General features: G+C 43.0%; 1 protein-coding gene across 1 annotated transcript in view; it reads left to right on the top strand.

Annotated features, from left to right (window-relative positions):
* The window catches only part of WNT7A (Wnt family member 7A), a gene marked incomplete at its 3' end in the record, with an annotated part of 34,611 nt that extends 7,265 nt beyond the window's left edge, over window positions 1-27,346 (top strand). The window contains exons 3-4 of the mRNA XM_082004720.1: window positions 5,114-5,385; window positions 26,867-27,346. Coding sequence (XP_081860846.1) covers window positions 5,114-5,385; window positions 26,867-27,346 — 752 coding nt within the window. The remainder of the gene's footprint in view (window positions 1-5,113; window positions 5,386-26,866) is intronic.
* Window positions 27,347-27,878: the final 532 nt, after the last annotated feature.

Below are 27,878 nucleotides of genomic sequence, written 5' to 3'. Positions count from 1 at the left end.
AGTTATGACCTCTATAGAGAGATGTGAAGTAATGTTAGCTATGGCACATAATTGGCAAAGTATGTTGTATTTTCCATCTTTATATTTTCACAATCATATTTCAGCTCATGTCACTGCAGATAACTCCCTCTCTGACCCTTTGGCTTTAAATAGCAGAAAATACAACCCATGTATTCCAGTGAGATAAATAGAAATTTGTCTTTTTTATTTCACAGCTTAGTCAATTTATGAGGGGGACTGCTAGGGCGGGCCAAGCTATTTAGAAACACACTTAGATCCCGAGAGGTACCGAACTGCTGTTCCTGCAGGTAAATCCACTCTGTGTCTTGCAGGCTTAGGTCCTGTTTCCCATGCAACATCAAGGTATTGTGCTTCTTTTTAAAACTAAGTTCTCATTTCTAATCGGTGTGAATGAAGCTTTTTTACCAAGTGTCCGAATTTTAAGATTAAACTTAAAAAATATTAAGTTAGCTAAATTAAAACCAGAATGCAGACCACTCTCTGCAGCTGATACACGGGCAGGCACTTGCTGCTCAGCCAAAGCCCGGTCTCACCGACGTTTATGCGCGAGAGCAACGAAACGCACGTGAGTGCAGGAGTAGCGCTCCGAGGTGCGCACGAGTTGCACGTAGAGTTGTGCGCGGCGTCAGGAGAGCCGCCCGTGCCGGTAAACAGTTATGTTTGCACTTACCTGTGTGTCGTGGTTTGACATGCCACCCAATGAAGGGTCTAAAGACAGGGCTCCGGTGCTTTGGAGGACGATTTGCACCAAGAGGGTGGAGCTGCAGAAACATTGGAGGCCAAGCTACCTGCCATCAAAGCAAACGGAGCTGCGACACGCCGCGAACCTTCCTGAGGTCCAGAAAGAGACAGAAAGAGCGGGGAGATACTTACGTCCGACACGTGAAGAAAGGCCTCTGTGTTCGTGCAGCACTGAAGCACTTGTTTAGGCTGAGGACAGCCCCGGGTCTGGGTGGGGGGAGCCCACACCCCGCTGCCGGGCGATGGGGGCACTGCTGGGCTCGGGCACGGGGGTGCCTGCCCCCTCCCCACCAGCCCCAGCGCGTCTGCACTGAGCTTGAGCATAGCTTATGGTAATACAGCGGTTACACCTGGAAATGCTGCCACGGCGAGAAACCTTGTAAATGGCCGGAGCAGCCTCCGAGAGACGGCCAGGTCCTTTTCTGAAGTTTCTAGTGCTCAGAGTTGGGCTCTGGTGTGCGTTCGGCCTTCGCTTGCCCGGCCCAATGAGAAGAACGTGTCATTCGAGAGCTGAAGGGACAGTTCTTGTACACATGTAGCTATCTCCACCTTTCTCCACAACTCCTGTAGGTCTCGGGCGTCCGTCATTCTTTCTTCTGCCAGTTTACTCATCGCAAGTGGTTCTATGTGCACCCTTGCAAGTCACTGGGTGGAAAAGCCTCCACAAAAACCTCATAAGTTGGCCCAGCACCTGGGATCAGGATGTGGACCAATCCTCCTACAAAGATCAACTGATTTGTTCATTGTATGAATTTTTAAATTAAATTTTAACTTTTTTTCCAAATATTTTTTAAAAAAATCACAGATTTAAGACCAGTTGCAGTTTAAGGATGGGTTCAGCGGGAACTGACTGCCAGAAGATTTAATTCCTGGGTCTCCACCCAACGCATCTAGCGAACGGGTCAGAAAATTGTTCAAGAGACAGTTTGAGTAGCTCGTGCCAATGAGTACATTTTATTTAAACTCTCTCCAAAAGGTCTTCTCTGATCTCACTGCTGAAAACATACTAGTTTATTCTTCCAGCTACTGTCTGATCTCCCTAGCCATCTAGAGAAGGTAGTGACTGCAGATTAGGTTTTTCCACACTCTTTTAGTTACACAGAAGAGTGAAACCCTTGATGTTACCATCAGCCTACTAAACTACCTATTTTTTCTAGGAAAGAAGTGTTTTGCTTATTCTGGTCATTAGCCGAAGCGGGGTCTGCCTCTCATATGGTGTGATGCATTGCTGCCAGTTCTGTTCTTTCCTTACTCTATGTTTTGTACCATACCTCCTGCTTTGCTAACTTTCTGTCTCCTGCTGAACCAGAAGTTGTGATGCTACAGTCACCATCACCTGCAGCTTAAAGTAAATATGAGAGAGTCTTGGTATTGTGTTGATATCAAAGCCTGACCTTTTTGTAACACTAAGATCCTGAATTTTTTACTAGTAGATTTTCAGAGAGAAAGTAAGGCACAGGTCTAAGTTGGTTGTCAGATGCACACAAAAAGCGTAGGCTGAAAAATAAACAAGAAAGAAAATAAAGGAGGATTGTATCAAGTCATTTCCCAAATTGCTCATCTTTGGGAATCGAGAAGTGATGAGGTTTCAACCTACCCGTATTTTGAGATTAGACTGAATATGGAGCAGTACTTCCTAGGTCAGCCTGCTCTAGAGCATCAGCAGAAGCTCGGAGGAAACAAACCATTGCCTGCAAGGAGCAGGAGCTGCCCCAGCGTACGTCATTAAAGCAGCGTTTCCTGAGATCCTCCAGGCATTTCAACTGCCTGCTGAAAGGAGAAGTAGAGGACTAGTATTTGCTACTTAAAAGTGGCAGGAAAACACGGGTAGTCACGTTATCCCATTTGGTTACAAAAACCCGATTGCACTGTTTTGGTAGCTACTGCCTTGTCACTGAAGAGGCTCAAAATGGGCTGCGCTTACCCCTAGCCCGTATGCTGACATTTCTATGAGCCAGATGAGGGTAATGAAGCTTGAAAAAGTGAATCATTTATGGAAAAGAGGGATAGTCTGATGAAGACATGACAAGCCCGTGCCACTTTTTCAATACTTCACAAGTGCCAAGGTGCTTCCTACCTAAATCGATTCCTCCAGACCCTTGCTTTGTTTACCTTGAAATCTCCTAACTTTTAGTTTTTAAAAGCTGCTAAACTTTTCCCCCAAACAAAACAAACTTGTAAAATAACTTAATTTCTCTAACATATTTTATGATCAAACCCGACATTGGATTCTGATTCTGCTTGTGCTAGTTTTATGCTCTCTGCGTTGCATTTTTCTCCCCTCTAAGAAGCAAAAGAGCTGCTCACTCTTTACAATGTTGAGTGTGTCAGATTAAAATGATCTCCCACTGTTTTTTATTCTAGATCGTGAAAACAACTTGTGCTAGATTAAAAAAACCCATCCAACCAAAGGGAAAACACAACCAGATGCCAGTTTCAGCTGAAAATATTTTTTTGATGATGTCTCATTTGCTGCGTCATGAAACACAAGTCTGGCGTAATGCATTGCTCCCCTCTGAGCGGAGAACCCGGGACCTCTTACTGCACCTTCCCCTGGTTATCAGCGCATCTTTCATAGCGTTGTGCTTAAAATAGTGAGGATATTGTTGAGGATAAACTGGAGGAGGAACTAGAAAGGTGCCCTGGCTGGTCCTTGCGGGTTCACTCTGGAGTGGGACCCCACTTTCACCTGCCTCCTCTGGCCCCCACACAGCCACACAGAGGCACTGAGAGCACAACTCCAAATACACCTAAATCCTGGGATTTCTATCCAACATTCAGATTTTCATAAAAGGCTCTAGAAAGCCTCATCAGCAAAGTCCACAGTCATAACGATTTAACATTCTATGATTTTTCTTTTTTTAAATAGGGGAAGGCAAGAAGGAAGCCTGATATTTGACTACAAGTTCCTCGATAAACACAGTGCATAGCAGTATCAATGGGAATACTGCCTATGTTAATAAAAGGGCACAAGGTTGCCCATTAACTGATTTTGATTATGTCACCTTGTTTTCCATTTTACTTCCTTGCCATCAGGAAGTGAGTATTTTTCTTTAAAAGAACCATTTAGTGACAAGTACAGAAATCCAGATCATGTATGTGAAAGTGATGTAGCTGAGAACGATGTGCTTGTGAGATTTCTTTCCCAAGTGATTATTTTTTTGTGAAATCCAATAAACAGCAGAAATGTGCTTGTTTCATGTATAATAAACTATTGCCAGCCGCTGGGGTCTGCCAGAACCTAACTGGTGGTGTTTGGAGAAGGGAAGCTGATCTTCCCATCTGCCCTCTCCTAATTAAGAGCCTGATTCTGATCCTATTGATGCAAGAATACATTTTGTCATTGGAGAGATAAGAATAGGGGTAGGTTCTTGGTCTGGGACATCCAAGAATTTTTAAAGGGCTGTTTGAAATACATGGACAACCTGTATGAACCTCTGCAAACCTCCTGACATTTTGAAGAGGCCCTCTCTCAGCAGAATTGGTTCCAAAAGCCTTGCAGATCCCATAGGATCCACACATGAAAAATTGACACACCAGAATGCAAGAAAGCTCCAAGACGATAAATTAAATCATAGATTGAAAGTGATAACCCCCCAAACGAACAGAAGCCTGTCATTATAGCCATGTTGCACAAAATAATGTTGGCGTAGCCACTTCCTCACAGCCCTCTGGTGAGGCTGTTACTTTGCCTTGCTTTTTGTCATGGTACCTACAACAGGCCAGGATATTTTTTGCCATCCTATGAGAAATTTTGAAATTAAAATCAAAACCTATTTCACTGAGTTTGCACAAATGTCCATGTTGGAAACTTTGTGACACCTACCATGTGAAAAAATGTTCCAGTTCAGCTAGAATATTTTCAGAACAAGATTTTTAACAGAGGCTGCTTTCCTGTAAAAATACTTTTTAGTGTAGAATTAAATTTCTAAACAAAATCCCATTTCTGAGCTGATTTTTAAAAAGTTGAATAGGTATGTTATAGCAATTTCACCCCCAATTCCACTATTTTCTTTTTTTTTTCTTTCTTTTTGAGCTAGAGCATGTGCCACCCCACCCTTCTGCTATATAAAGTTTAGTTTGACTACTTCTAATAGCATCTGGAAAAATATATATATGAAGTGGCTTAAATAATACTTTATCTCCTACTACCTCATGGAAAGCTATCATTTTAGAGAGCGAACATCCACAAAAATTAATACTTAGAGAAGTAGAGACCTGCTTATGCCTGCAGATTTACGGCACTTCTAATAATAGCCTTCTGCTGTTTGCGCCGCAGGAACTTGCCCGTCCTTTCCTAACTAACGTCGCCAGGCTGCATCGCGTACTTACGGCGCTGTTTTAATTCCAGGTAGCAGAGAAGCAGCGTTCACGTACGCCATCATTGCCGCAGGAGTAGCACATGCCATCACGGCTGCCTGCACGCAGGGCAACCTGAGCGACTGTGGTTGTGACAAAGAAAAACAAGGGCAGTACCATAAGGAGGAAGGATGGAAGTGGGGAGGCTGCTCCGCTGACATCAGATACGGAATAGGATTCGCCAAAGTGTTTGTGGACGCCCGGGAGATTAAGCAAAACGCAAGGACGCTCATGAACCTGCACAACAACGAGGCCGGGCGGAAGGTAGGTACCTCTGGTCCCCCCAGGCGCGGCCGCCTCCGGCCGGGAACAGGGATGGGGTTAGGTCGCGTGCAGTGCGTGGGAACGACAGCGCGCTTTGACGCTCACCTCGTTTCGAAGTAGACAAGCGGGCACCTTTGCAAGTTATACAAGCTCGTTGGACCATCTGTCCACCCAATACTCGTTTCCACGTTACTCTTGTAACTTCGTTGTAAAAAGAAGAAAGGAAACAAACATTTTGTTTGGAAAGCCAGACGGTACTTAGGATAAAAAGCTTGCTTGCTACTGTGCGGGTGAATGGGATTCTCGTCAGGTTCAGACATGAACCTCTCACTCGTTTGAAAAGGGATCGTTTTCACCCAACTGTTTAAACCTTGCCCTTTGTGCGAGGGCTGCCTCCACAAGGAGAAAAAGCCTTTAGCAGAAAGGCCACAGGCTGACGCGCTGCTACCCCATCCCGTGGGTTTGGTTTGTCGTTTCGCACAGCGAGGTTCCCGCTCCCTCCCCGCAGTTTGGGACCGGGTGGCTGAAAGCAGCTGCTGCAGAGCCAGCGCCGGGGAAGGCAGGGGCTCGGGGGCTCGGGGGCTCGGGGGCTGCCCCAGATTTGCCACCGTTGCCGTTGGCTGCGCTCGGCCGGTTTTCTGATCGCCGGTGGCAGCCGCTGCAGATGCTCCGGCCGGGGGTTCCTCATCCAGCCGTGTGCGGGTACAGGCCAGCGCTGCTTTCCCTGCGGGAGACACCGTTTTGCTGATCGTGTCTTACAGAACGAGTGTAAATCCTCTTGCTTTCCTAGCTCTCTCTTTTACCTCCTCCACCGTTTGCAAGCCCGCGCGCTAGTACTGATTTTAGCCTTGTGCTAGTGTGACTTACAAGCAAATGGGAGAAGGAAGTCAGGAACAGCAGGTAATTTGTGGATACTGTATTTGTTGTGGCAATTACCTGTAGGCTCTGAGACATCTCCACTTACGCTGGAGCCAAGCAGATGGCATTGAAGAAAAGCCGTTTCCACCCGAAACAGAAGCCTAACTTTTATTTAATGCTGCTGTAGGAGTTTCATAGGTTGGAGTATGGCTTTTACTCTGCTTAGTATCGCAAATGCCTGTGTCTGGCTCTCTAGTGCAAACATGGTACTTCAAAACACTAGCAAAATTAACACAGCATGCTGAGAATATCTCAGCGACTAACCAGTGATATTTGCTAATCAAATGATCTGAGATTCAGTATCTTTAGTACTTGGCTTCTGGTAGCATGAAGGCACATACTGAAAAGCCTGGTAAAACACCGAGGTCCACAGTCTGCACAGACAAGCACAAGTCCTCTGAAATAAAAAATAGCAGAGGAGTTTCACCTTTGTGGGAAAGCTACTTCCCTGAAAGGTCTGTTTTTATTCGATAGGCGCTGGCAGTAAAACATTCCCAAGAAACAACACAGCAGCCTATAGAGGACTGCAGACATAGATGGAACTGCCCACTACCTCAGAAATTTTTTTCAATTACAAAGCTCGAAGATATAGACAAAAACCAGAAGTTGCATTTCTTGGATCTGTTATCACCCAGATATGGTCCTAGGGTAGCGGAGGAGCGATACTAGTCCTGGAGCTGGCTTGTGGGAAGGCAAAGCATTCATCAGCCTCTCCTTGAGGACATGAGCTCCTTGTGTTTCTCACCTATACTTGCACAATTTGCTGTCCTAAAAGATTATGCCTGGAAGATCAGCTCTACGCATTGTTATCTGGGAGAACAGTGGTGCGTGCTATCTCTGGCGATCGGCCATTTCTCCAGCAGGCTCAGGAACTGTTCTGATCTAGAGATATTTCTACGCTTCTTCCTGCATCCCTTACAGAGCAAAATTACTGATCTTTGTTTGAACAAATCTCTGTTTGAAATCTTTAGGGGAAAGAAAGAGTAAGACGACTGAGAAGAGGCACGTTGCTCCACCATCCTGTAGAGAATGAATAAATGATGTTTTTGCTAGAGAGATTCCTTTCAGGCTTTGCTCTTATGTGAAAGATCACAGTATTTAAAGACAATTGGCAGAGGGAGGCCATTATGGGTATTTGGCAAGCTAGGTCTCTCACAACCTAACCCTTTCACAACAAAGACTGTCTTGTTTTGAGGTGGTACTCTCCCTTTTGGAGCAATAAGGATCTTATCGGCCTCTACACAATCTATTCTTGGTGGCTTTCCTCTGGGCTACAAATTCTTGTCTAGCTTTACTCGCCCATGGCTAGGTTTTTGATGATATTTATGCACTTAGGAGACAGACTGGCACCTATGGGGCTTCCAAAAATAAACTAGATGTTCAATTCTTACTGATTTGTTATCTTCACCTCTAGGCACCGCTATGCTGTTCAAAAGTCAGTCCCCTCTACTTCTCTGGTCTTGCAAGGTGAAACCGCACCGTGTGCTATGCCCACTCCCCTGCGTGCTCACGAATGATCTGTGAAAAGGTCCTTCTTTAGGATGGCGCGAGCTGCAGATGATTCAGGATGCACTCTAGTAAATCATACATATATTATTATCTAGTTGTCTTCTCAAGAATCACTAGTAAATGAATCTGTTCCATCTTGGTGAGCAAGACATGACAGACTTTACACTGCAGTGGGCAGGCCTGCGGGGCTTACCGGGGAAACTGAGCACAGGTGGGACTGCGGGGTACAAACCAACAGAGGACCACCAGGAAAAGCCTGATCCAAACTTTTTTTGAGATCTAATTTCAAGACTTTCCACCTTCTCGTAATCTTGTCTTACCTAGGCAGACGTCTCTCTGCTGCCTGCGGTGCCAACAACAGTCTCAGTGAACCTACTGAACGCATGAATCTGTCAGAGCAATAGTACGAGCATCTGGCAGCTCTTTCTAGAAGCAAATAAGAATTGACTGTGTCAAACGTGGAGGATTTTAGAGGTCATAGGTGGAGAAAATCCAAGCTGCTATTTCCTTTCCTGAACAGCCTTGCTAGTGCAATGCTTGAAAAATATCCCTGTGCATACGCAGCAGCGCATCCCACCTGAGATCAGCACGCGCGGAACGTCTCCGTTTCCAGCGGCTCCCACACTGCAGACGATGGAGCGGTTCCTGCGGAATGAGCGCCCGTGATGCCTCCGCGGCCGGGGTGGAGCGAGGAACAGTTTTCCTTGCTGTTAAAGGACAGGGCTAACTCCGTGTTTCTCCCTCCGTCTTGGCCACGAACCACAGGACTCAGTTCTGTAGCACAGAGGCACAACGTCAAAGTTCCCAGGCTACTCGGAGGGTAAGGGGCAGAGTTCAGAACACGGGTCGCATCCACCCTACAAGGCTGGCCCCAAGCAGCCCGAGAAGCCTCACATGATTTGTCGAACCTATTGGAGAGCCACTATTTCTGACCTCCAGAAACAGAGTTTAGGGTGTCTTTCCTCTTTGTATTAGTATTTCCTGAAATGCTGATTCACTGCAGGAAGAAGCAAGCAGTACAGAGAGAACAGGAGGAGAATTCGTAACAGCTGGGTCAGAAAAGAGAGATAAAGCATGAATTAATTTAAAAGCATAATCCTGATCTGCCCTGCAAACTTCCTTGTGAGGGGTTATAATTGCAAGGCTGAATTGTCTGTTAGCAAATTTGTCTTCTCAAGTACAAAGTTAATTAAATTACTGCAAGTGTATGGTATGTCTGAGAGATACTTATGCTCCAGGAAATAAAAAAGTTATCCTCCGAGTTAGCCTGCTAAAAAATAGCAAAGTAGGTACTGAAAGGTGCTACATATTTTGGCTGTAAACTTTTCATTTTGACAGCACGGCAAAGTACATGACCAGATTGCTCTCTCCTCTCTTTTTCTCTGTGACATTGAAATTCCACGAATGGCATCTTGCATCAGCGTTACATCATATTAAGTATAATGCAATATTATGAGTCATTGTTATAAATCATGGGCACAGGCTGCATTAGAAGGCTTTTGCAATTCAAGAGCACATCAAGGTGGATTTTTATTCAGCTTTTCTCTTTGGAGGCATACCTAGGTGCACTAACTTTGCAATGTATCTTCACCCTCCGAATCAGTAGCGTTTCAGTTTTCCCCTTCAGCTCTAAGGCTCGCAGGAGAAGTGCAGTACGTGCCTAACAGAGCTGCTGCAAATATCAAGCAAAGCTATGAGAAACCAGGTGTTTCTGAAGTGGATCATGCAATATTCATAATAGACTGACGTGTTTAGTATTTTCATCCTTAAGGGAAAACTGTAGCAATGTTGAGGTGAAACACCAGCATTTGGAAAGCATGGAGCTCAGGAGCCCTCCCAAGCCCTCCTGTAAAGCCTACGCTTATGACACTCATCCCCTTTACTTGCTAGCATCTCTGACCTCAGAAGGAGATTGCTGCCGTATAACTTTCCTGAACTTCTTCCAGTTCTTGCATTGTGCAATCACCACACCACTGCAAGAGTTTAACTGTCCTCTAGAGGAGACAGCTATCTCTACTTCTTTCAAGATACCTTTTACTTTAACTAGCCTGTTAGCCTGACTGTGAGAAGCAGCACAGAACACAAGCTCTTGCAGATGAACCACTTGACAGGTTGTAAACCTCTAGCGCGTTGCTAGAAAAAAGACAAGACTCATAAGAGGCTGCCAAACAATTTAACATTTATAATTTTTCTGAATATAGGCATGAAATTCTGGAGATTTAATAAGCTGCCCAAACTATGTCTGAAAGCATGTGAAAACACGGCACTATTCCTGCTTGCACCCGCGGTTCAGTTCAGCTGCCTGCAGTGGAGAGGGAGTGCAGCTTGTGGGCTTGCGGGGTGGCCCTGCCCGAGGAAGACCACAACCTTCCGGGGGACCCCAGCAGTCCAGCGGCTCCTGGTGGGAGCTCTGTTCCAGAAGGTGACCAGGGATGCATACTGCCTGGCAAGCGCAGTGCTAGCAGGGTACAGTCGACGTGCCAGGAGGACACAGGACCCATAGTGGAGCCAAAAGATTCCTTCCCACGTAGAGGTACCAGCTGTAATCTGGCCCTAAGCAATCTCTGCACACAGCGCAACTGGCTCATAGTAACAAAGCCATGCACTTCTGCATTCAGCTGTCTCTCAGCTCCTTCGTAAAGTGTGTCTCTGATGGCATACGCACACCAGAAAAAAGCTCGCCTGTGTCTGGAGCTGCTGAAAATTACCATAGACTCCAGAGAGTCTAGGAGACCAGCTTGGAGCAGAACAGAACTGGGTGAGGCTGCCCTGATACTCCTGGCACCAGCAATCAAGTGGTATTATAGTATCAGCAGCACAGCCACGAGTTTCTTGGAGTTCAGAACTTAACAGTGCTCTTGCAGTTGCACTTAACGTTTTCGAATGGGTTTTCACTTTTTTTTTTTTTTTTTTTGGCATGGGCACAGAAATGTTCTTGATTTTTGTATTCAGAAGCTTCTAGTTCTTAATGTTAGGGATGCTCCTTAAATACAAAGCTGATGAATGATTTTCCTCTTTACTGGTAGGTACTGACTACTTGTGAAACGATCATAGCTGTGGTATGTTGCTGATTTAGAGTGGCTTGAAATTGGAAAGCATTTTTCAGAAGTAACTTTCCACTTGTAGTTACAAGTTCCTGTGAGGGATCCTGAAGAGAGAAGCATACCCAGGACTAGTGGTGATGCCCGCTTGCTCAAGAGCTTGTTCATTTACATCCAGCTCCCCTTACTACTCCCTCACTTGGACCTCCATTGTCAACAGAGGTGCTGAGTGCATAAGAGCAACTAAACACAATGCTTAGCCCTGCGCTGCAGCTGCAACACACAGCTGACTGAGCCCTTTCTGAGGTTTCTTTCCTGGCTGATAAGAGACCAGGAAAAGGCCGCCTATGCGTCCATTCCCATAGGAAGTTGGGGAGCTCAATCTGTTGGCAAATAGGTGCCCCTTGTAGATAGTGGCAGTACCAATTCTGACAGACTTCAACTCTAGCTGTTTAGGCCCTGACAGATGAGGTTGGTAGACATGTTAACATGAAGCCTGGCAGTGGAGAATGGGGCAGAGCAGTGGCACAACTGTAATGGAGATAACTGCGCAAACTATCTTCCAAAGCCAAAGCAGCACACAGCACTTCCACTGAAGAAGCAACAGTAGTCTTAACGAATCAAAAATGCACCTCCACTGCTAAAACGCCATGTAACATCTAGAAAATCTGGTATTAGGTTCACCAAATAGGCCTATGTAGAATGTCTTGGTAGCTGGCTTGCTCAATTAAGCTGTACAATATTTTGCCTAGATTAAACCAGACAGACCGAGAAGGTTTAGGAGAAGGTTTATACATGTGGCTTGTTCCTCACTGTGACCAGATGGAACATGGGAAAAACGTGACTGACCAATCTCACTGACGTAGCTGTAAGGTACAGGCAGAGAGAAGGAGTGTCTGCCCACAGACCCGGGTCCCGTTATAGCACATTATCCGAGGTAAACCCAGTCCTGTCCCACCCTACAGTTCCTGTGCTTCACAGCCCTCCTGCTCAGAGTACCTCCCTTCTCACCGAGTAATCCAGCCTCAAGGCCTGGCACCACAGCTGTAGTTCAATGCAACTAGAAAAGGAGCGTTAGATGCAACAAAGTCTTTCCCGGCAACTTCGTCATCACAGGTTTGTTGGGGGGCAGCAGGATTTCCAGAAAGGCCAAGCACTGAATTTGGAGGAAGTCCAATTCACTGAATGGGAAAACTCCCATTGAGGTTGGTGGGACCAGAGGACATAGCTGAGTGCTTCCCAAAACCCCATCCCCACTGAGTGTTTGCAGTGCACAACCAGACTCTGCTGGACAAATTTCCTAGGTGTGAAAAACCAAAAAATACATCCTGTGCACTCTTACAGTATTTTGTTTGTATTTGAAAGGATCAAAGTTCTATTTTATGGCTTTCCTACTTTTTTTAGATAATAGTCTTAAAACAAGTCCAAACTTGACAGACAAGCTCTGCATCTTCTCAACAGCCCAGAGTAAAGATAAAGGGAACATTAATGTTAGTCTAAATTATGAGAGGGAATTGGACTGCACAAGAACTGTAATCCGCAAGAATGAATTTTCATTCCACTTGTCCTCCACTTTCAGCTAATCAGAAATTGTGATACATGGTCCTACTTGTATTTTGGCTTTCAACTCCCTCCTATATCTTATGTGGTTGAAAACTGAATTCCTGATTTACGCTGAAGATTAGGGCATGATAAATGCTATCACTTACCTGCAGTCGCAATTTTAGAGGATTCTGGCATTATGAGCAAAACATGCATTTCATGTATATGATTACTAGAGCTGACAATCTGTCATGCTGCTGACAAAGATAGCTGAGACTGAGGGCCAGGGTCTGTTAATAAATAACAAAGATCTCATAGTCCGAATTTAATATCATGCACCTTTTATAACTGAAATAATCACATACTTGCTATAACGATTAATTTGCTCAGCAAAGCCACTGGTTGGGTCACTCATTTTTGGACATTTTCTAATTTAATTTAGTCTTTCTCTTTAGACAGTTAACGACATCTCCCACAGGGCATACACTTGTCGTTCTGTACTCGGAGGGGACCATCACCTACATGAAGATAGTTGCTGCATAGATTATTCAGTTCTCCCACTGTTTTCAGCACCTTTGCGTGGGACCCTTGGTAGAGCCTCCAGTGTCTCTCCTGTTACAGAACAAAAGCCCTCATTTCTAAACAAACATTACTAATTTGAAACAAATGTAGCTACCACAAAAACTTAATCACTTCAAAGCAAATACGTGCTATGTTTGGGTATTGTAAAACTTACGCTGATCATGTGCTAAAAGTTGTAAGAAAGAGAAAGCATGGCACCTTAACTGACTTATGAGCCTGTCTGTTTTGCTTTGAATTATTTCTCTTAACCTTTTTTTGATGTTTTATTGAGAAATTAAATCAGAATCCAAAATTTTTGAGCTTCATATCTAAATTTAGGCCTAAGTCATTGCAAAATTTGCAGAAATGGCTGATGAGTACAGTTCTGCTTATCCTGTGTTCCCCAGATGACATTTGTCACACTTCAAATCTAGGTTTCCAAACCTAAGACTGATTTACATGCATGAAGGTAGACATTTCTGTCCCCATATTTTAGCAATTTTAGCAAAAAACTACAGAAGACAGGTACTGGTCAAGTTAGCAGGAAACTAATGGTTAGGCCAAGCTATTTACTGAAGACGTTTTTAATACACAAACAGGCAGTGTTTATACTACACATAAAGTTTACACTGAATTACGCTGGAGATCTAGCACTGTGCACTCTCATTCATTACATCTCTGACAATCCCATTCATTATGTAACTCTAGGTTTGCGGGGTTGAATCTCTGCTACCGTGCTGTGTCAACGGGGACAGAAACTGCAATCTTCTGCAGTTACAACCCGAACCGCTAGAGTCTGAGCTGAAAGTATCTCCAGGAACTTTTTCAAAAGCCTTGCATGATGAGTCAGTAACGTGAACTCAGTTACTTGGTCTAAGTAGAGATGTTTGGAACAAGAGGTGATAGAGGTTTTGGTAAAGATGAAAGTTAAACCAAGGTTTGATTCAAATGCTTTATTATACACTTAGTGGCAGAAAACTCTGAAGTCATGAAGCCCTGAACATTCACCAAAAGCAATAATTGCTAGCATCTGCTGTACAACTGGAACAGACTTTTGCTGTAATGGAAAGAATTTCCAGGTATTTTGAAGTAAACAATTAAAAAATCAATTAAATGAAGAGACCAACCTTTTAGTCCAAGGACACAAACAAGGCCTGTTTTGGTACTGGAAGAATGTAAAATGGATCTATTAAAGGATAAGGGTCTCAGGTAATTGCAGAGAGGATGTCTGGCTCTGCATACCCCATTAGTGCCAAAAGGCACTAGTATTAATTTGTATTAGAACTGATTATTGAAATGACCCTGAGCCTTCTGGTACTTAAAAGTGAGCTGCACCTAATGGGCTACATTTGGTCCCATGGGACAAACAGAAGGGAAGTGTCAGTATTCACAGACCCTAAATCAGGCCAACATCTCTTGCTAGTGCTCCAGGAATAGGTTCTCGTGGTAGCATCAGCTGGTGACCTACACTAAGGAAACTAGCCTTGCTTTAAGCATATGAGGTCTTATACTAACTATAAGACCATACACAATTATGAGTACAACCATGTATTCTCTTGCAGGGCTGTTCCCACATGAGATTTTAATTGAGTCATGGCACATGCAGTTATCTTTGGGTACATAAATCCTGCAGTCATAGAACAATTAACTATTGAGGTGGCACAATAGTTAGCGTGTAAAGAAGTTCAATAAGGAGTCAAGAATATGTGTCCGAAAGGCTTGGATTAAGACATTGTTAAAAAAGAAAAGCTCTGGGAAATGTAAACAGTGGAGATGCTCTCCTGCAAAAGCATGTCTTACAGGCGATAGCAAACTCTGTGAATTGCCCAGGACCTAACAGCACTAGTGTTCACACTGCTACCTGGAGTATCCTCCCTGTGGTCCTTTATTTCACAGAATTTTCTTCAAAATGTCTACCCTTTGTCATATTTGGTTGAAATTACTAAAAAGGTGTGGCCATTACTAATGGGACATGAGAAGATAGGAAGGCAGAAGGGAGACAGATACCAAGTAAGCACTGAGGCTTCATTTTCTCAGGAAATCAACCTGAGAAGTCTGCCTTGCTATAGCTGGAGCAAATTTAGGCTAAAAGGTGTAATCAAAGTCTTAAAATATGTTCCAGAACATTATAGATTTAAATAACTATGCTAAGGAACACCTTAGCATTAAGATTCTTTTTGTAATTCTATTTAACAGAATTATACTCTATGTTAAGGTTCCTTTTAAATAGGGATTTATAAAATTAGTATCTGATTAATACATTAAACGTGTGCTACAGACATGCACGGTTTCTTTTATTGATGGGTTTTACGTACTGGTGAAACTGATGCTTAGAAGCTATTGTTACAGGCATCCCATGACCTTCTGAACTAAAGACCTAGAGCAATTGGTTAACCCTTTGTTAAAAACATCAGTCGTGATGTCAAGACTCATTTATACATGGCTTATAAAGAAGAACTATTAATGGTTGTTGTTGGATCTTGTTACTTAACTCACCTATAAGTAGTAAACAGGTAGATCTATTAACAAAGAGCAACAGCTATGTCTGGTCTGGAGGGTGAGCTGAGTGAGGGGAATTACCTGCATCAATGTGGTGCACCTTAAAGGCAAATTTCTGTCAATACGTGATTGCTCACCTGTAAGACAAAAGCTTCAACTGTTGCTTAAAATACCCGTTAGAATGAAAAGGAGAAAATCTAATAAGCCAGGTAAGCCAGACAGAAAGCCAAAGAGGTTTGCTTAGGCCGCACTAGGCATTATGCATAAAATTAGGAAATTCCACTTTCTTCTGTATAGGAGGAAATTTTCATTGACAACAGGCCAGAAGATCCTTGTTAAAATTCTTGGCGTGGATACGGGCATGCTGATCTTGGCAGCTGCTAGGCTGAAGAGATAGGCTCTGGTGGTAGGATCTTATCTCTGATAAGTGCAAGCTATTTGAAAACATGGAAGTGTGGATCTATTGTCCCAACTGCAACTGGAGGGGGAAAACTCTTGTGTATAAAACTTAATTTGAAAGTCATCTTTGTGGAATAATTATTCTCACAAGAATATTACAATTAACACCAAAATCATATTACTTTATGATAATGTGAATATTTTTAATTATAAACACACAGGGTGTGGATATATGTTCACAAAACACAATGTGTTATTGTGATCAAGTTTCTGCCTTATGATAACTAAAATAATTGCATGCTGATTAGCTGGAGGAGTAATGCGAAATTTCTCTTAAAATGACAAGAACAGCTATCACTTTCCTGAGCAGCTGGTGCTTGACAGGCCAGCATGGTGGTATCCCACCCAGGGTACAACCGTCCTTGGCAATGGGCTTGAAGCCTCTGCCACAGTCTAGGTCGTGTAATCTCTGCAAAACAGTGTGACTGAAGGGAATGGAAGTGAGCCTGAGATAGCTCAGGTGCTCTTTCCTGCTGAATAAATGGTAGGTAGGCAGAGCGGGCAATGGGTACACCTCCAGTGTCATCTACCAAGTTGTGAAAAGTATGTTAGGTATTAGGACTGAAGCTTAAAGATGTTTCTCTCTGAATCAAACATGAAGATACCTGGTGCTTCTTTCTAGACCAAAGGACTTAACAAAGAAGTTAAGCTAAGAAATATAGCATTTTTATAAAGGCAGTACTGAAAAATTAGTGTACAAGTACTTTGAAATCACCTGAAAAGCTTGGTAGAAAGGAAAAACATCCTTTGTTTACTAGAACTGCTGGCTTTGAGAACTAAAATTTAGGTAAGTTTTTCAGGACGAGATATATGCCTTGCATCATATTATCTGCCAAGTACCTAAGGGTTAACTCTCATAGTTTGGTATGCAACTAAATGAACCTATAATTAACTGTGTGTGGCTATTGGTTAAAAATGTTTGGAAGCAATATGAAGTGATATTATTTTGCAACTAGTACTCCTGCCAGTACCTGGCTTTATTAGTTCAGCACAAGAGGTGTTTTCTGATGAGTTGTCTGGAACAAGTAAGACTGTTATTTTGGTTTCTATCACTCCTTGGAAACTTTTCTCTCAACAGCTTAAGCGTTTGTCAAAATGCTCTACCTGGTTGCTCCCAATTCTTTACTATACAATGCCAGCACCACTTCATCTGAGTGCTTCACTACCAGTGGGGAGACTTACACGGAAGATGAAGTTTGAGTCAACCCTGTACCGTTCCTCTCTCTGTGTACATTAGCTGTGATGAGGATGAATTCCAGTTGTGTCATTTCCTCTTTTCCCTACTTTTTTTTTAATGTGAAGAATGACTCAGGCTCCATGACATAGCCCAAAGTGACAGGCAGCAATGACATCCCTGCCTGAATAACCCCAAGGCTTTAACTCATTATGTTCCCAAACCAAGGAGCATAAATAAGTTTTAATTCATCTTATCTGGGAGTACTTCCAGTTTCTTCAGAAATAGCATGCTAAAATATAAACTATAAACACAATTAATTTCTTTCTTTTTTAAAAAAACCCAGTCCATCCTACATTTTAATGACAACTTGATGCACTGACATTTAGAAACCCAGAGTATGGATGAAGATTACTGTCCCAAGATCAAAACTAAAAATAGACATACTAGACGTAGGATTCTAGAAGAATTATATTGACTTCGAAGAGGTCCAGGTTGGCAGACTTCACGCAGTTAAGATTTCATTGACTTCATTACTCTGATCCATACATTGACTGTAGGACTGAGCTCCTAGACTGAAGTAGGGATTAGGGAAAATGGCATTTTTAACAATGGACGTTTGTAATCTTTTTAATGCATGGCAAAATACTGCACAGATCACTATTTTAGAGAGGCCTTTTAGATGTAGCAGTATTTTGGAGTGATTTTTAATTTGTGACCAGAACTTAAGGAAGATAGATATGATTTAAGAAGAAATGTTATGTTGGTAACATGTCCAAATCCAGAAAAATTGCTGTCTCATTTTCCTTGTAAATTGCCTTAGTGTCAGTGAACGCCATGTTGTTTCTTCATTTTCAGAACTCCTTGATCATCATCTTTTATTCACTTTTGGCATGAGCATGCTATCCATTAGCTTTTTGGAGAGGAAGATATGTACTGTAGAAAACTTATGTAGTGATAGGAAGGTAAATTAGGTAATATAACCAACAACTCTATCTGTAATTCTGTAACATCATCCCCCTTTTCAGTCTATTTTAGCTTCACTGTACAAAGTGCCCAGGTAGGCCAGACAACAAGACTATTCAGTATTTCACAAGCTAAAATCCATCATGCCCACAGCGTCAGTTTTGCTTGGAAAGCAGTAAATAATGATCCGAGATAAATTTTCCCTTAATCTCACAATCCCATTTCAGTAAGGGGCTAGGAAGTCACACTTTCACTTAAACAAATCTAGAATATAAAATAACATGTTGAATGTCTTTAAGACAATTCTGCTATATTCCAATAACAGTGGGTTATTGGAAAGCACATTAAAAGAAACCAATTTTTTTTCAGAACTATTTTTTCTGAGTTCCTTTTTATGACCGATCTTTAAACTTCCTACATGATGACACTTACTTGGCACTGCATTGATCCAGTCTAATCTAGGTGATAATGGGTCTCCCAAGAGTTATTTTTTAAAAACAAGTAGTTTATCAAACACATTGACAGTTATGGTTTCAAATTATTTCCATTTTTTTCTGTTGAAATATTTGCTTTGCTTTTCAATAGAAAAATCCACAAAAACAAGATGCAAGGCAGACCAGTATTGCAGACAGATGTACGAAGAAGCCGTCACAGCAGTAACTCCTCAAAAAACTGTCAAGCCGACTTTCAAGTACTGGTCTTTTGTCATTAGCAACTCAGAAAACAGAAAGTCCTACACCAGGAAACCCCCGTCTCGCAGCCTATTTGCCAACAGACAGTAGGAACATCCTTCTTTCAGTCTATTTCCTGATATAAAACTTACCTAAGCATTAGTTTGGCAATTTGTAGTTGAGAAAAACTTTTACAAAGGGGACTTCCTGCCAACAGAAGGAAGGGCGGGTAAGAAGGTTTTGTATTTGATATTACAGAGAAGACTTTGTCACCCACCACGTCCCTTAAGAGCGTGCGAAATCCAACCTCAAGCTCACAGTTCCAGCTCGTGAATTAATGGTTTCGATTTACATTTTGATGACCAGAGAGAGAGGAGGGTGCAGGTACTTTCTCTTTGGGGAAAACTGGAATGTGTTCATGAGAGATGTAAAAAGGCAAGGAATCCCACAGACGAGCTTGCAGCTGTTATCAGATATGAGGGAAGAGGGAGGGGGTGAGGGAGAAGAGAATACCTGGCATGAGACCTGCTCCGAGGAGGGACTGTCTGACGTGGCAGTGCGGATTGCTGCTTGTATCATTCCTCTCAAATCCGCATCAGATTTTGCTGAGCTATTAGCGTCAGGTGTTGCCACATCATGCCCGCTATCTCTGCAAGCAGTACCTTGATGAAGATAAATAAAAACTTAAGAACCTTATTTGACTTTCATGGGCCATGATTAGATTTGCAGAGCTGTCAGAGAAAAATATTGAGGAATGAGCAAGCTAGATACAAACTCTGAGCCACATACATGGAAACCACTTTCGTAGCTACTTTTGCAAAACTGAGAGGGCTTTGGCAGAAGTTTATTCTGGGAGCAGCTGTGGTAGGATATAAGGTGTTCTCCTAGAAGGACCCCTCAGTGACAGAAAGCTGAAGTATTGTGAGACTTTGTTTTACTTCACATAGCAGCTTGAAAAAAGGCAAAGGCCATGCCTTATGGTTTAATTTGAGAAGAGCATTATTAGGTTCTGTGAGAATCTGTCTCACTACATCTCTTTTTTTAAAAACAGTGATGTCCTTTTTATCCTAAGTCCAACTATTCTTCAAAAATAACAATTATGAATCCTGTGACATTTATTTTCCACTGCTCTTTTGGTTTTTGGTCCCAGAAGTGCTGATAAATTGATTTAATACATGGCAAGCCATGAAGGTTATCGGGAGTATAAGAAAAAATATGTAGGGGAAAATATTTTTTGCTGCATTCCACTCAGCTTTTACTGGCCTTGCTCTCGGACTTCCACGTTCATCTGCTATTCTGCACAGCGCCAGTCATTGAATGAAGGGTACCAGGTCTTCTGTCCTCCAATTTAAACTACACAATTTACCCAGGGAAAGAGAAGAACATCTCATTCAGTTTGTCTGTGCTGACAACAGTGCATGAGTACTGTGACCAAACCGCAAGATTAACAAATATTTTTTTCTTTACTCTTTTGATATATTGTGGAAATAGAAGCTGCATTTAGAAAACAGCTGCTGCACATGGTCAACTTTTTTTTTATAAAGCCACAGTAAAAGGCAACTAATATTCCAGGGTGGGAAGTATAAAAATAATTATGAAACCCTTTAAAGTGGATGTAAGAAATGTAAGGAACCTCCTGCTTTGTGGCAGCATAGAGAAAAGTCAGAAATAGTACACAAAAGATTAAACATATGAGATCGCAAAACTTCTGAGGTCTTCCTTTTTAAGGGTATAATGAGTTAGAATCTGGAAAAAGTGTTTCTGCTCTTTAAAATAGGATATCCGTTATTGAAGGTAGATGGTGGTATTGGGAAATACCACCCATCTGTGATGTTTCTAGCATTATGTCATTTATCAGCATTCTTTTGGCTCTCTTCATAATTAGTCCTCAGACCAGCATGTTGCCTGATTTTCTTTAGACTTCTATTCTGAGGAAAGTGCAGTGGTGATTTGATCGATGTAGGTCACATGCTGTGGTGATTTCCCAGCCATTTTTTATTTGAAACAAAAAATTTCTTGTAATGAGAAAAACAGCTCAACCTGCCAGGGGTAGCAGTATTTCACGGCTCACAGTGTTCAGTGCAACAAATTTGTTTGATATCGACTTCAAATATTATTCTTTTGCACAGATTTACTAATCAAAAACATGAGAAAAAAAAATCTTTTGGCTGTGCTTAATAAGGTCTTCATAATATGTTCAACTGAAGTATGAAAGACTGTCTGGAATGAGTCACCCTTAATATGGGACACAATCGGTTCCAAACTCATCCACAGTTAGTTTGCCATAGGATATCAATGCGAAATATGTTATGTTTCTACAGAACACATGTTACAACAGCTCTATTAATATAGTTAGTGAACATCCACTGATGGGAAATAATCTTTTCTGTTTAAATATGCTTTTACTAACTTTACACTTGCATTTGGGTACTTTTTTATTACGCTGTTTCTCGCATTTCTTAAAGATTTCATACGGTTTGCCTTTAACAGCAGTGTCCCTTCTTTTATGCTTTCTCATGTACATTTTTGTTCCCCAATGAAAAAGCAGCAAGTATTATTTGGTGCTTTTATAACTTTCCTCAAGTTTCAGAGCTCTGGTGTTAAAGACAGTCCTACAAGTATCCCTTTGAGATTACTGTCACACTTGAATAAAGCAAGTGGCAGAGTAATTTCCTCGTCCTTTTAATTAGACATAGTCCTTTTACAGATCAGTCCTACATATACATCCACTGCCCTTTTCAATGTCTAGTCTCACTCTAGACCTCACTGTCAGTTGCTCTAGATATGATTTCGTTCCCAAATAATTTGTTGAAAGACTAAATATGACATGGCTTTATTGTATTTGCTTAAAACAGTATCTTTACTCAATGAATCCTTCTTCAAAAGCAAAATACATCTCTCTAACCTTATTTCTGAAGTTTGAGGGCCTCCGTCTTCTAGGTACAATTGCCTCTGAAAGGAATATAAGTCTTAAGTCCTCATGTGCCACAAGCCAAAAGGGGCAGGTTTGCATCTGCCCGTTGGCCCCTCCAGCCCGCAGAAATGTCGTGACCACTCTCTAAGCCCAGCCATGTTCTTCTCTGGAGTGAAAAATTCACTCTTGCTTTGCCAGTAGTTGTGTTTTCTTTGACCTATAGTAAAAGTATATGTGCAGGCACTTGTAGGAGACAGGTATTTCCTGACCCAGATGATCTGATGTCAGAAAAAAATTAGGAAAGATCATGGCCTTGGCGGGATAGGCATTGGTGTCTGTTGTCTCACTAATTACATCAGCTTCGCAGGCAGACTGGAGTATGAGTTATTTCTGATGAAGCAGTGGAGGCCTCGGGCACTGCGGTATTGGCAGCGTGCTGGCTGCGAGGCCGGATTTCGTTTCTATGGGAAGTCCTGCTGGTGAAGGAGAACGCACAGGAGGTGCAATGCTCTGCTGCAAGTCCTTCAGGACGGCTTTGGCATCAAGTGCTTTAGCGTTCTGGTGGCCAGACCCAGGGCTGTGAGGTACCTGAGCCCACGTGAGTGGGCATGTGGGGTCCCAGGCTGCCCTGGCAGATGTGTCTGGAAAGTCAGCTGGCTGTGGGTGCTGGAGACCACTAACTCAGGGAGCGGAGGCACTGAGCTGAGAAAACCCTCTACACGAGGGTGTCCAGTGTTTCTGAGCACACCAGCCACATAACAGCCTCTCTGTTTGCCCAGACCTGAGCACCTGCAGCACGCGTCCCACCACCCCGCGGGCACACCTCCGGCAGCGGCAGCACTCTTAAGCAAATGCCGCTCCAGCGCAAGGTCGCACTGGTCGGCAATTTCTGTTGGTTGCACTGGGAACCAGGAGCGTTGGCTCAGCTGGGCCCCGGCCAGGGTACCATTACCAGACACCCCTGCCCGACGCTGCCCGCAGCAGGACCGCGGTGCTGGTACCAGCCCATGCAGCTCCTGGGCTGCAGGGCTCTCCAGAGCTACAGCTTGCCACCCTCACAGGACGCACCCTACGCATTCTCTGCAAAAATAAAGGCGAAGAAAAAACATGTTAGGTTCCTAATGGCAGTGCCCAAAGGTACTATATCTGAAGATAACATCAAGAGAGAGAGCCAGCGCAAGTTCTCTTCACACAAACTATTTCCCAGAGGCAAGGGGGAGAGAGAGAGAAAAACAAGTACTGACAGTTTACTGTAGGAGCTCAAAGAAAAAGTGGACAAAGCTAAAAGAACTCCAGCTCTTTGTTCACATTTAATCCAGTTCAGAGCATTCACTGGTGCATGCAGATTTACTTTCCATGGCTGACGGAGCTGGATATGGTCATTTGGTAAGAAACAGAGGATCTAGAATTTAAATTTTGTGCCCTTCAGGCTCTTACATTTTATGAAAAGTCAGTCTATAACGTATATAAAGTTTTAATCTAATGTAAAAAGTGTGAGCTGCTGGCTAATACCTTCAAAGAAACAAATCCTGGCCTTGAAAGGTGAAGAACGCTTTCTGGTTTTAACACAGACCAAGTTTTTCAGGGGTAGAGCACTTCTTTTGGCTCACAGAAACCAAGGGAAAGACCGAGGACTCCTGTCCCTACCCAAAGAACGCCCCATTTTATTTTCGTCCTTCTCTTTTCAACTCTCGTTTTGACTTTATAAAGGCACTGATTTTTCAGAGACTAGTAGAATAATGTAACGGTATTAAAATATCACTGTCCACATATTTTAATGCAAAACAAATAGTCCAAGCACCTGATATCACAGTACAATAAAACTATCAAATCGCCATCGCAGGCTTTTGCTTTTGCTGAGGACAGATGGTTCAAGTTACATGTAGTCTATTTTCCAAAGGCTATAGAGTCAATTCATCTCTGGCTGAATTTGCAAAACACCGCACTGAAAGACAGCACCAGCGAGAAGGATATATGTACAAGCACAGAACCAACAAAAGGGTTTGTGGGCGAAAGGTGGAGAGGCTGGGTTAGAAAAGGCAGAACTGGAAGGGAAAGTTCAACTGCAGAGTACAGTGGACCCAAATCAGGCAGACGTATTGCGAGTGATTTTAGCACAGCGTATCGGAAACGCGCCCGCAATAAGTCCAAAGAGGTAAGGGAGGGTTAGCCAGTAAGTCTTAGGAAGTGCTATCTAAAAAACAAAAAAAAAAAGAAGAGAACAATACAGAGACAGAACTCTTTCTCATCCCTCTGCCCGCACCCATCCCTCTCCAAGCATTTTTGGTTATCTAAGAAGGACCCTTAGCACTTTGGCTGAACTAGTTCTCATGTTCAGACAAAACCAGACCTTTTTATCCTAACCGCTCGTGCCCAGGCTTAGCCGAGACCTGAAAAGCAGAAGGTCGTCCTGGTTGGCATCGTGTCACTCGGAGCAGGAGACCAACACGTGACACGAGGCCGCCCGGCTGCTGAGCTGCTCCAGCCGCTTGCTCAGCTCTTTCCGGTGGCACTACTCATTCTGTCAGAGATTGTTGGCTGTAAATGGGATGTTAATGAAATAAACCAAAAGGCAATTTAGGCTATTTAACTACACTTCAGCAAAAAAAGCCCTACCTGGATAGATGACACTAAGCCGTGATGTATTTTGTATTAATGTTTCAAGTCAATTTGGTGGATCCTGATGGAAGGCGAGTTAGAAATATTTTGTTGCAAGTTTGAACATCGTACCAGGATATAAGGCCAGCCACTTGAACAAGAGCGGTGAGTGAATTAGGACTGAGAAATGTATCCCTGGCTAGTTTCAAATTAAAAAAAGAGAGCTTTTAAAAAGGTACAAATGAGGCTAAAAGAATTTATGTTATTTTTCCGGTTTCTGTGCTATAACTCCTTTTCCGTCTCCTCATCTATCTTCTAAGTGTACTACCTTATGAATGAGTGAGCAATAAAAGAAGTATGCAGTGGCTGAGAGAGAAACTCAAGATAACAAGATAATGCAAAACGTAAGCCAAAGCTTGAGCAAGCTGCAAGTTAAGATGTAGATCCGAATATAAAAGTTTCTCACATCTGAATTTTAGGGCAGTCATTAGATAGTTTGCATGAAAAACTAATTTAAAATCAGTAGCACGAAAAATGACTAAGAAAATATGCTAAGTTAACACCTGTCAAAATCTTGGACCTATACTTTCTAGGGGTTTAAATCCAGTTTTCAGACCACACATGCTGACGCTTCACTCATAGAATATAATAAAAATAAAGCTATTCTAATGCCTTTGAAATCCCAGTCTTCACTGAAAAGGGGCAGAGGAAGAACAGTGAGTAAAGAAGCAACTACAAACTACCCTAAGGCTAGGCGATAGCAATTACTGTGCCGAGGTGACATGGGAACAGCCTCAAGACCAAAAGGTATGAGAATAATAAGCTACTACATGCAGTCTTTAAAGTGCTTGTTTTAAGGCTGCCAAGAAGAGGACTGAGCTATATTCGCCAGTGTTAGCGCACTACTTAACGATTTACTGGCTGCACAAATTAAGACGTGCTCTTTCTCCTTGCCACCCCCAGTGTGTGCTGAGATTTTAGGCTTGAAATCCCAGCACACAAGTCAAGCCTTTGAGCGGGACTTGGTTCCTTCAGTGCAGGCTGCCACTTCCAGCAGCAGCCAGTGGAAAGACAGACAGTGTCTGCATGGTAAGAATTCCAAAAGCCCAGAACTGAAGTGGGGGGTTACTGCAAAGGGTTAATTCAAATTTCTATATCACTGACCTCCCTCCAGCCTTCTAGGCTGCCTAGGCTTGGGGCGGCACAGATCAGCTGGGGATTCTCAGGGGAAAAATTATGTGGCCACTCCCTGAACCCAGATAATCCCTCTGGCTGGGCTTTCCACTGCTGGTATCTGCCAGGTTAGGCAGAATTTAATCATCAAAATTATTATGTTCTCTTTCAAGCAAAGACCAGTGGGAAATTAATTGCTGGAATTAGGTATGTTTTCTAGCATTAACCCAATGTAGCTGCTAAGTGAGCTCACTTATAGGGCTCAGGACAGACAGCAGGGGCTAAGCTGGTCTCCATTTTTTTTTGGCAAAGACTGGGTTGGTAAACAAACGGCAAGAGGGAGAAGACGCAAGGATAAAATTTCAAGGGATGTGAAGGTTGAAGGGAAGATGAAGCTTGTTATCTTCAAAAGGAAAGTAGTAACAACTCACGCATAAGCATGAGAGACCCCTGCGAAGAAGAGAACATGAGACAGGGTGGAGCAAGCCTTGATGTTTAGGTATTTGAGATGCTTTTACAGTATTAAGGAGGTAGAAAACTTTTAACAAGAATTTATGACAAACAGCGACACCAATTCCTCATCTTTACTCTTAGCCTTTATGCTCTAAGACAGACCTAGTTTTCTTGGAAAGTATCTGGGGCATTTTGTATGCTCCAGTATCCACGTGAGGGGAGACAGAACACTTCAAACCCTCCAGAAAGTGCAACGAACTTAAGACTATGGTATATCAAAATAACACTTAGATTTCCAAATTGGAGCATTAACTTGCATTTAGAACAGGTGATGCCTATGAATAAATTGTCATCTGCTCTACTCTGTTGACCAACAGGAGGGTAAGAATTGACAGAGTTTATCAGCTTGTTCACGCATTGCACCAGCTTACATCATTTTTCAGGTGCAAGAACTGAAATGCAGGTTATTTTTGAACCTCTGTTTACAACAATCAAGTTCTAGTACCTGTTGTTGAACTTTCAAGGCACCCTGCACGTGGCTCATTCATGCAAAGGTGTGATTTTCTGCCAGTTCCTGATTTCACAGCCGTATGCCAAAAATTGCAACAACAGACAAATCTGAAGCACTGTACGATCACATGGCAAATGAAAGTGAGGACAAGCTGTGGTTAAGGAGGGTCCCGTTTTACCTTTGGTCTGTGGACTGTGAAATCAGGCAAAGTTGTCTTCCCTGCTTACCGCCAAGTGCAAGTGGGGAATTAACTTTGCAGGCAGGACGCAGTTGTCACTGGTGAGCATTTGCTACCTGGGACAACAGCATCACCAGGCAAGCAAAGCCCCCGGCTTTGATGGGAACGTGGCTTATGTCTGGTGGCAACTCATGCTGGAGAGCAAACCCCTCCACGGCTGTCATTCAATAGGCATCAAATAATCCTGGTTTGTTTTTTTTTTTAAGATACTCTAGCTTGTATTGATGCATCATTCTTTGTTCTTCCAAATACAGATTCTGGAAGAAAACATGAAGTTAGAGTGCAAGTGCCATGGGGTCTCGGGATCCTGTACCACTAAAACATGCTGGACAACCCTGCCTAAATTCCGTGAGCTGGGCTACATCCTTAAGGACAAGTACAACGAAGCAGTTCAAGTCGAACCGGTGAGAGCAAGTCGTAACAAGCGTCCAACCTTCCTCAAAATAAAGAAGCCACTTTCCTATCGCAAACCCATGGATACAGATTTAGTGTACATAGAAAAATCTCCCAATTATTGTGAAGAAGACCCTGTCACCGGCAGTGTGGGAACACAGGGAAGGATGTGCAACAAGACAGCCCAGCAGTCCAATGGCTGCGATCTGATGTGCTGTGGCCGAGGTTACAACACACACCAGTACTCAAGAGTGTGGCAGTGCAACTGCAAATTTCATTGGTGCTGCTATGTAAAATGCAACACGTGCAGTGAAAGAACAGAAGTATATACCTGTAAGTGAGTACGTGGCTGGGCAGGCTCTGTCCCTGGCCACGAATACATTTGCACATGCACTCAACAAACCTACACAAGACTGTAGGAAAGACCTGCTCTCCCAGAAGAAATGCTGATGAATGGAGCCCTCTCTTTTCTTCTCATGTTTCGTTGCTTATGTGGATACACATTTCAGACTCTTATGAAAGTCAGCCAAGAAACAAAACCGAGCAAACCCCACCCCGAGCCACCTGACACACAAAACAGGGAGAAAAAGATCATCTCCGTTAATCTGCACCTCTAAAGCAAGAAGCATTGACTGCCTTGTGAGAAGACACCAGTCATAGAAAAATCTCTGAGCATGGCAACTAACTCTTGGTTTGGAAGAAAGATGGTCAAAAACTTCAGTGTATAAGGAGCAGAGAGGGGTAGGGGAGAAATCCTCCAAAAAGGGCTTTCCATGGGATGGGATGGACAGTGCCCCATCGTGAATTGCCCGTGTGAGTGAGGATGACACAGATTTAGGCTTCTACACTTGTGAAAAGCTTCTGCTGGTCTTG

This window comes from Phaethon aethereus (genome assembly GCF_964289735.1).
Source record: "Phaethon aethereus genome assembly, chromosome: 11".
NCBI classification, from domain to species: Eukaryota; Metazoa; Chordata; class Aves; order Phaethontiformes; family Phaethontidae; genus Phaethon; species Phaethon aethereus.
This window is presented reverse-complemented; position numbering and strand designations above follow the sequence as displayed.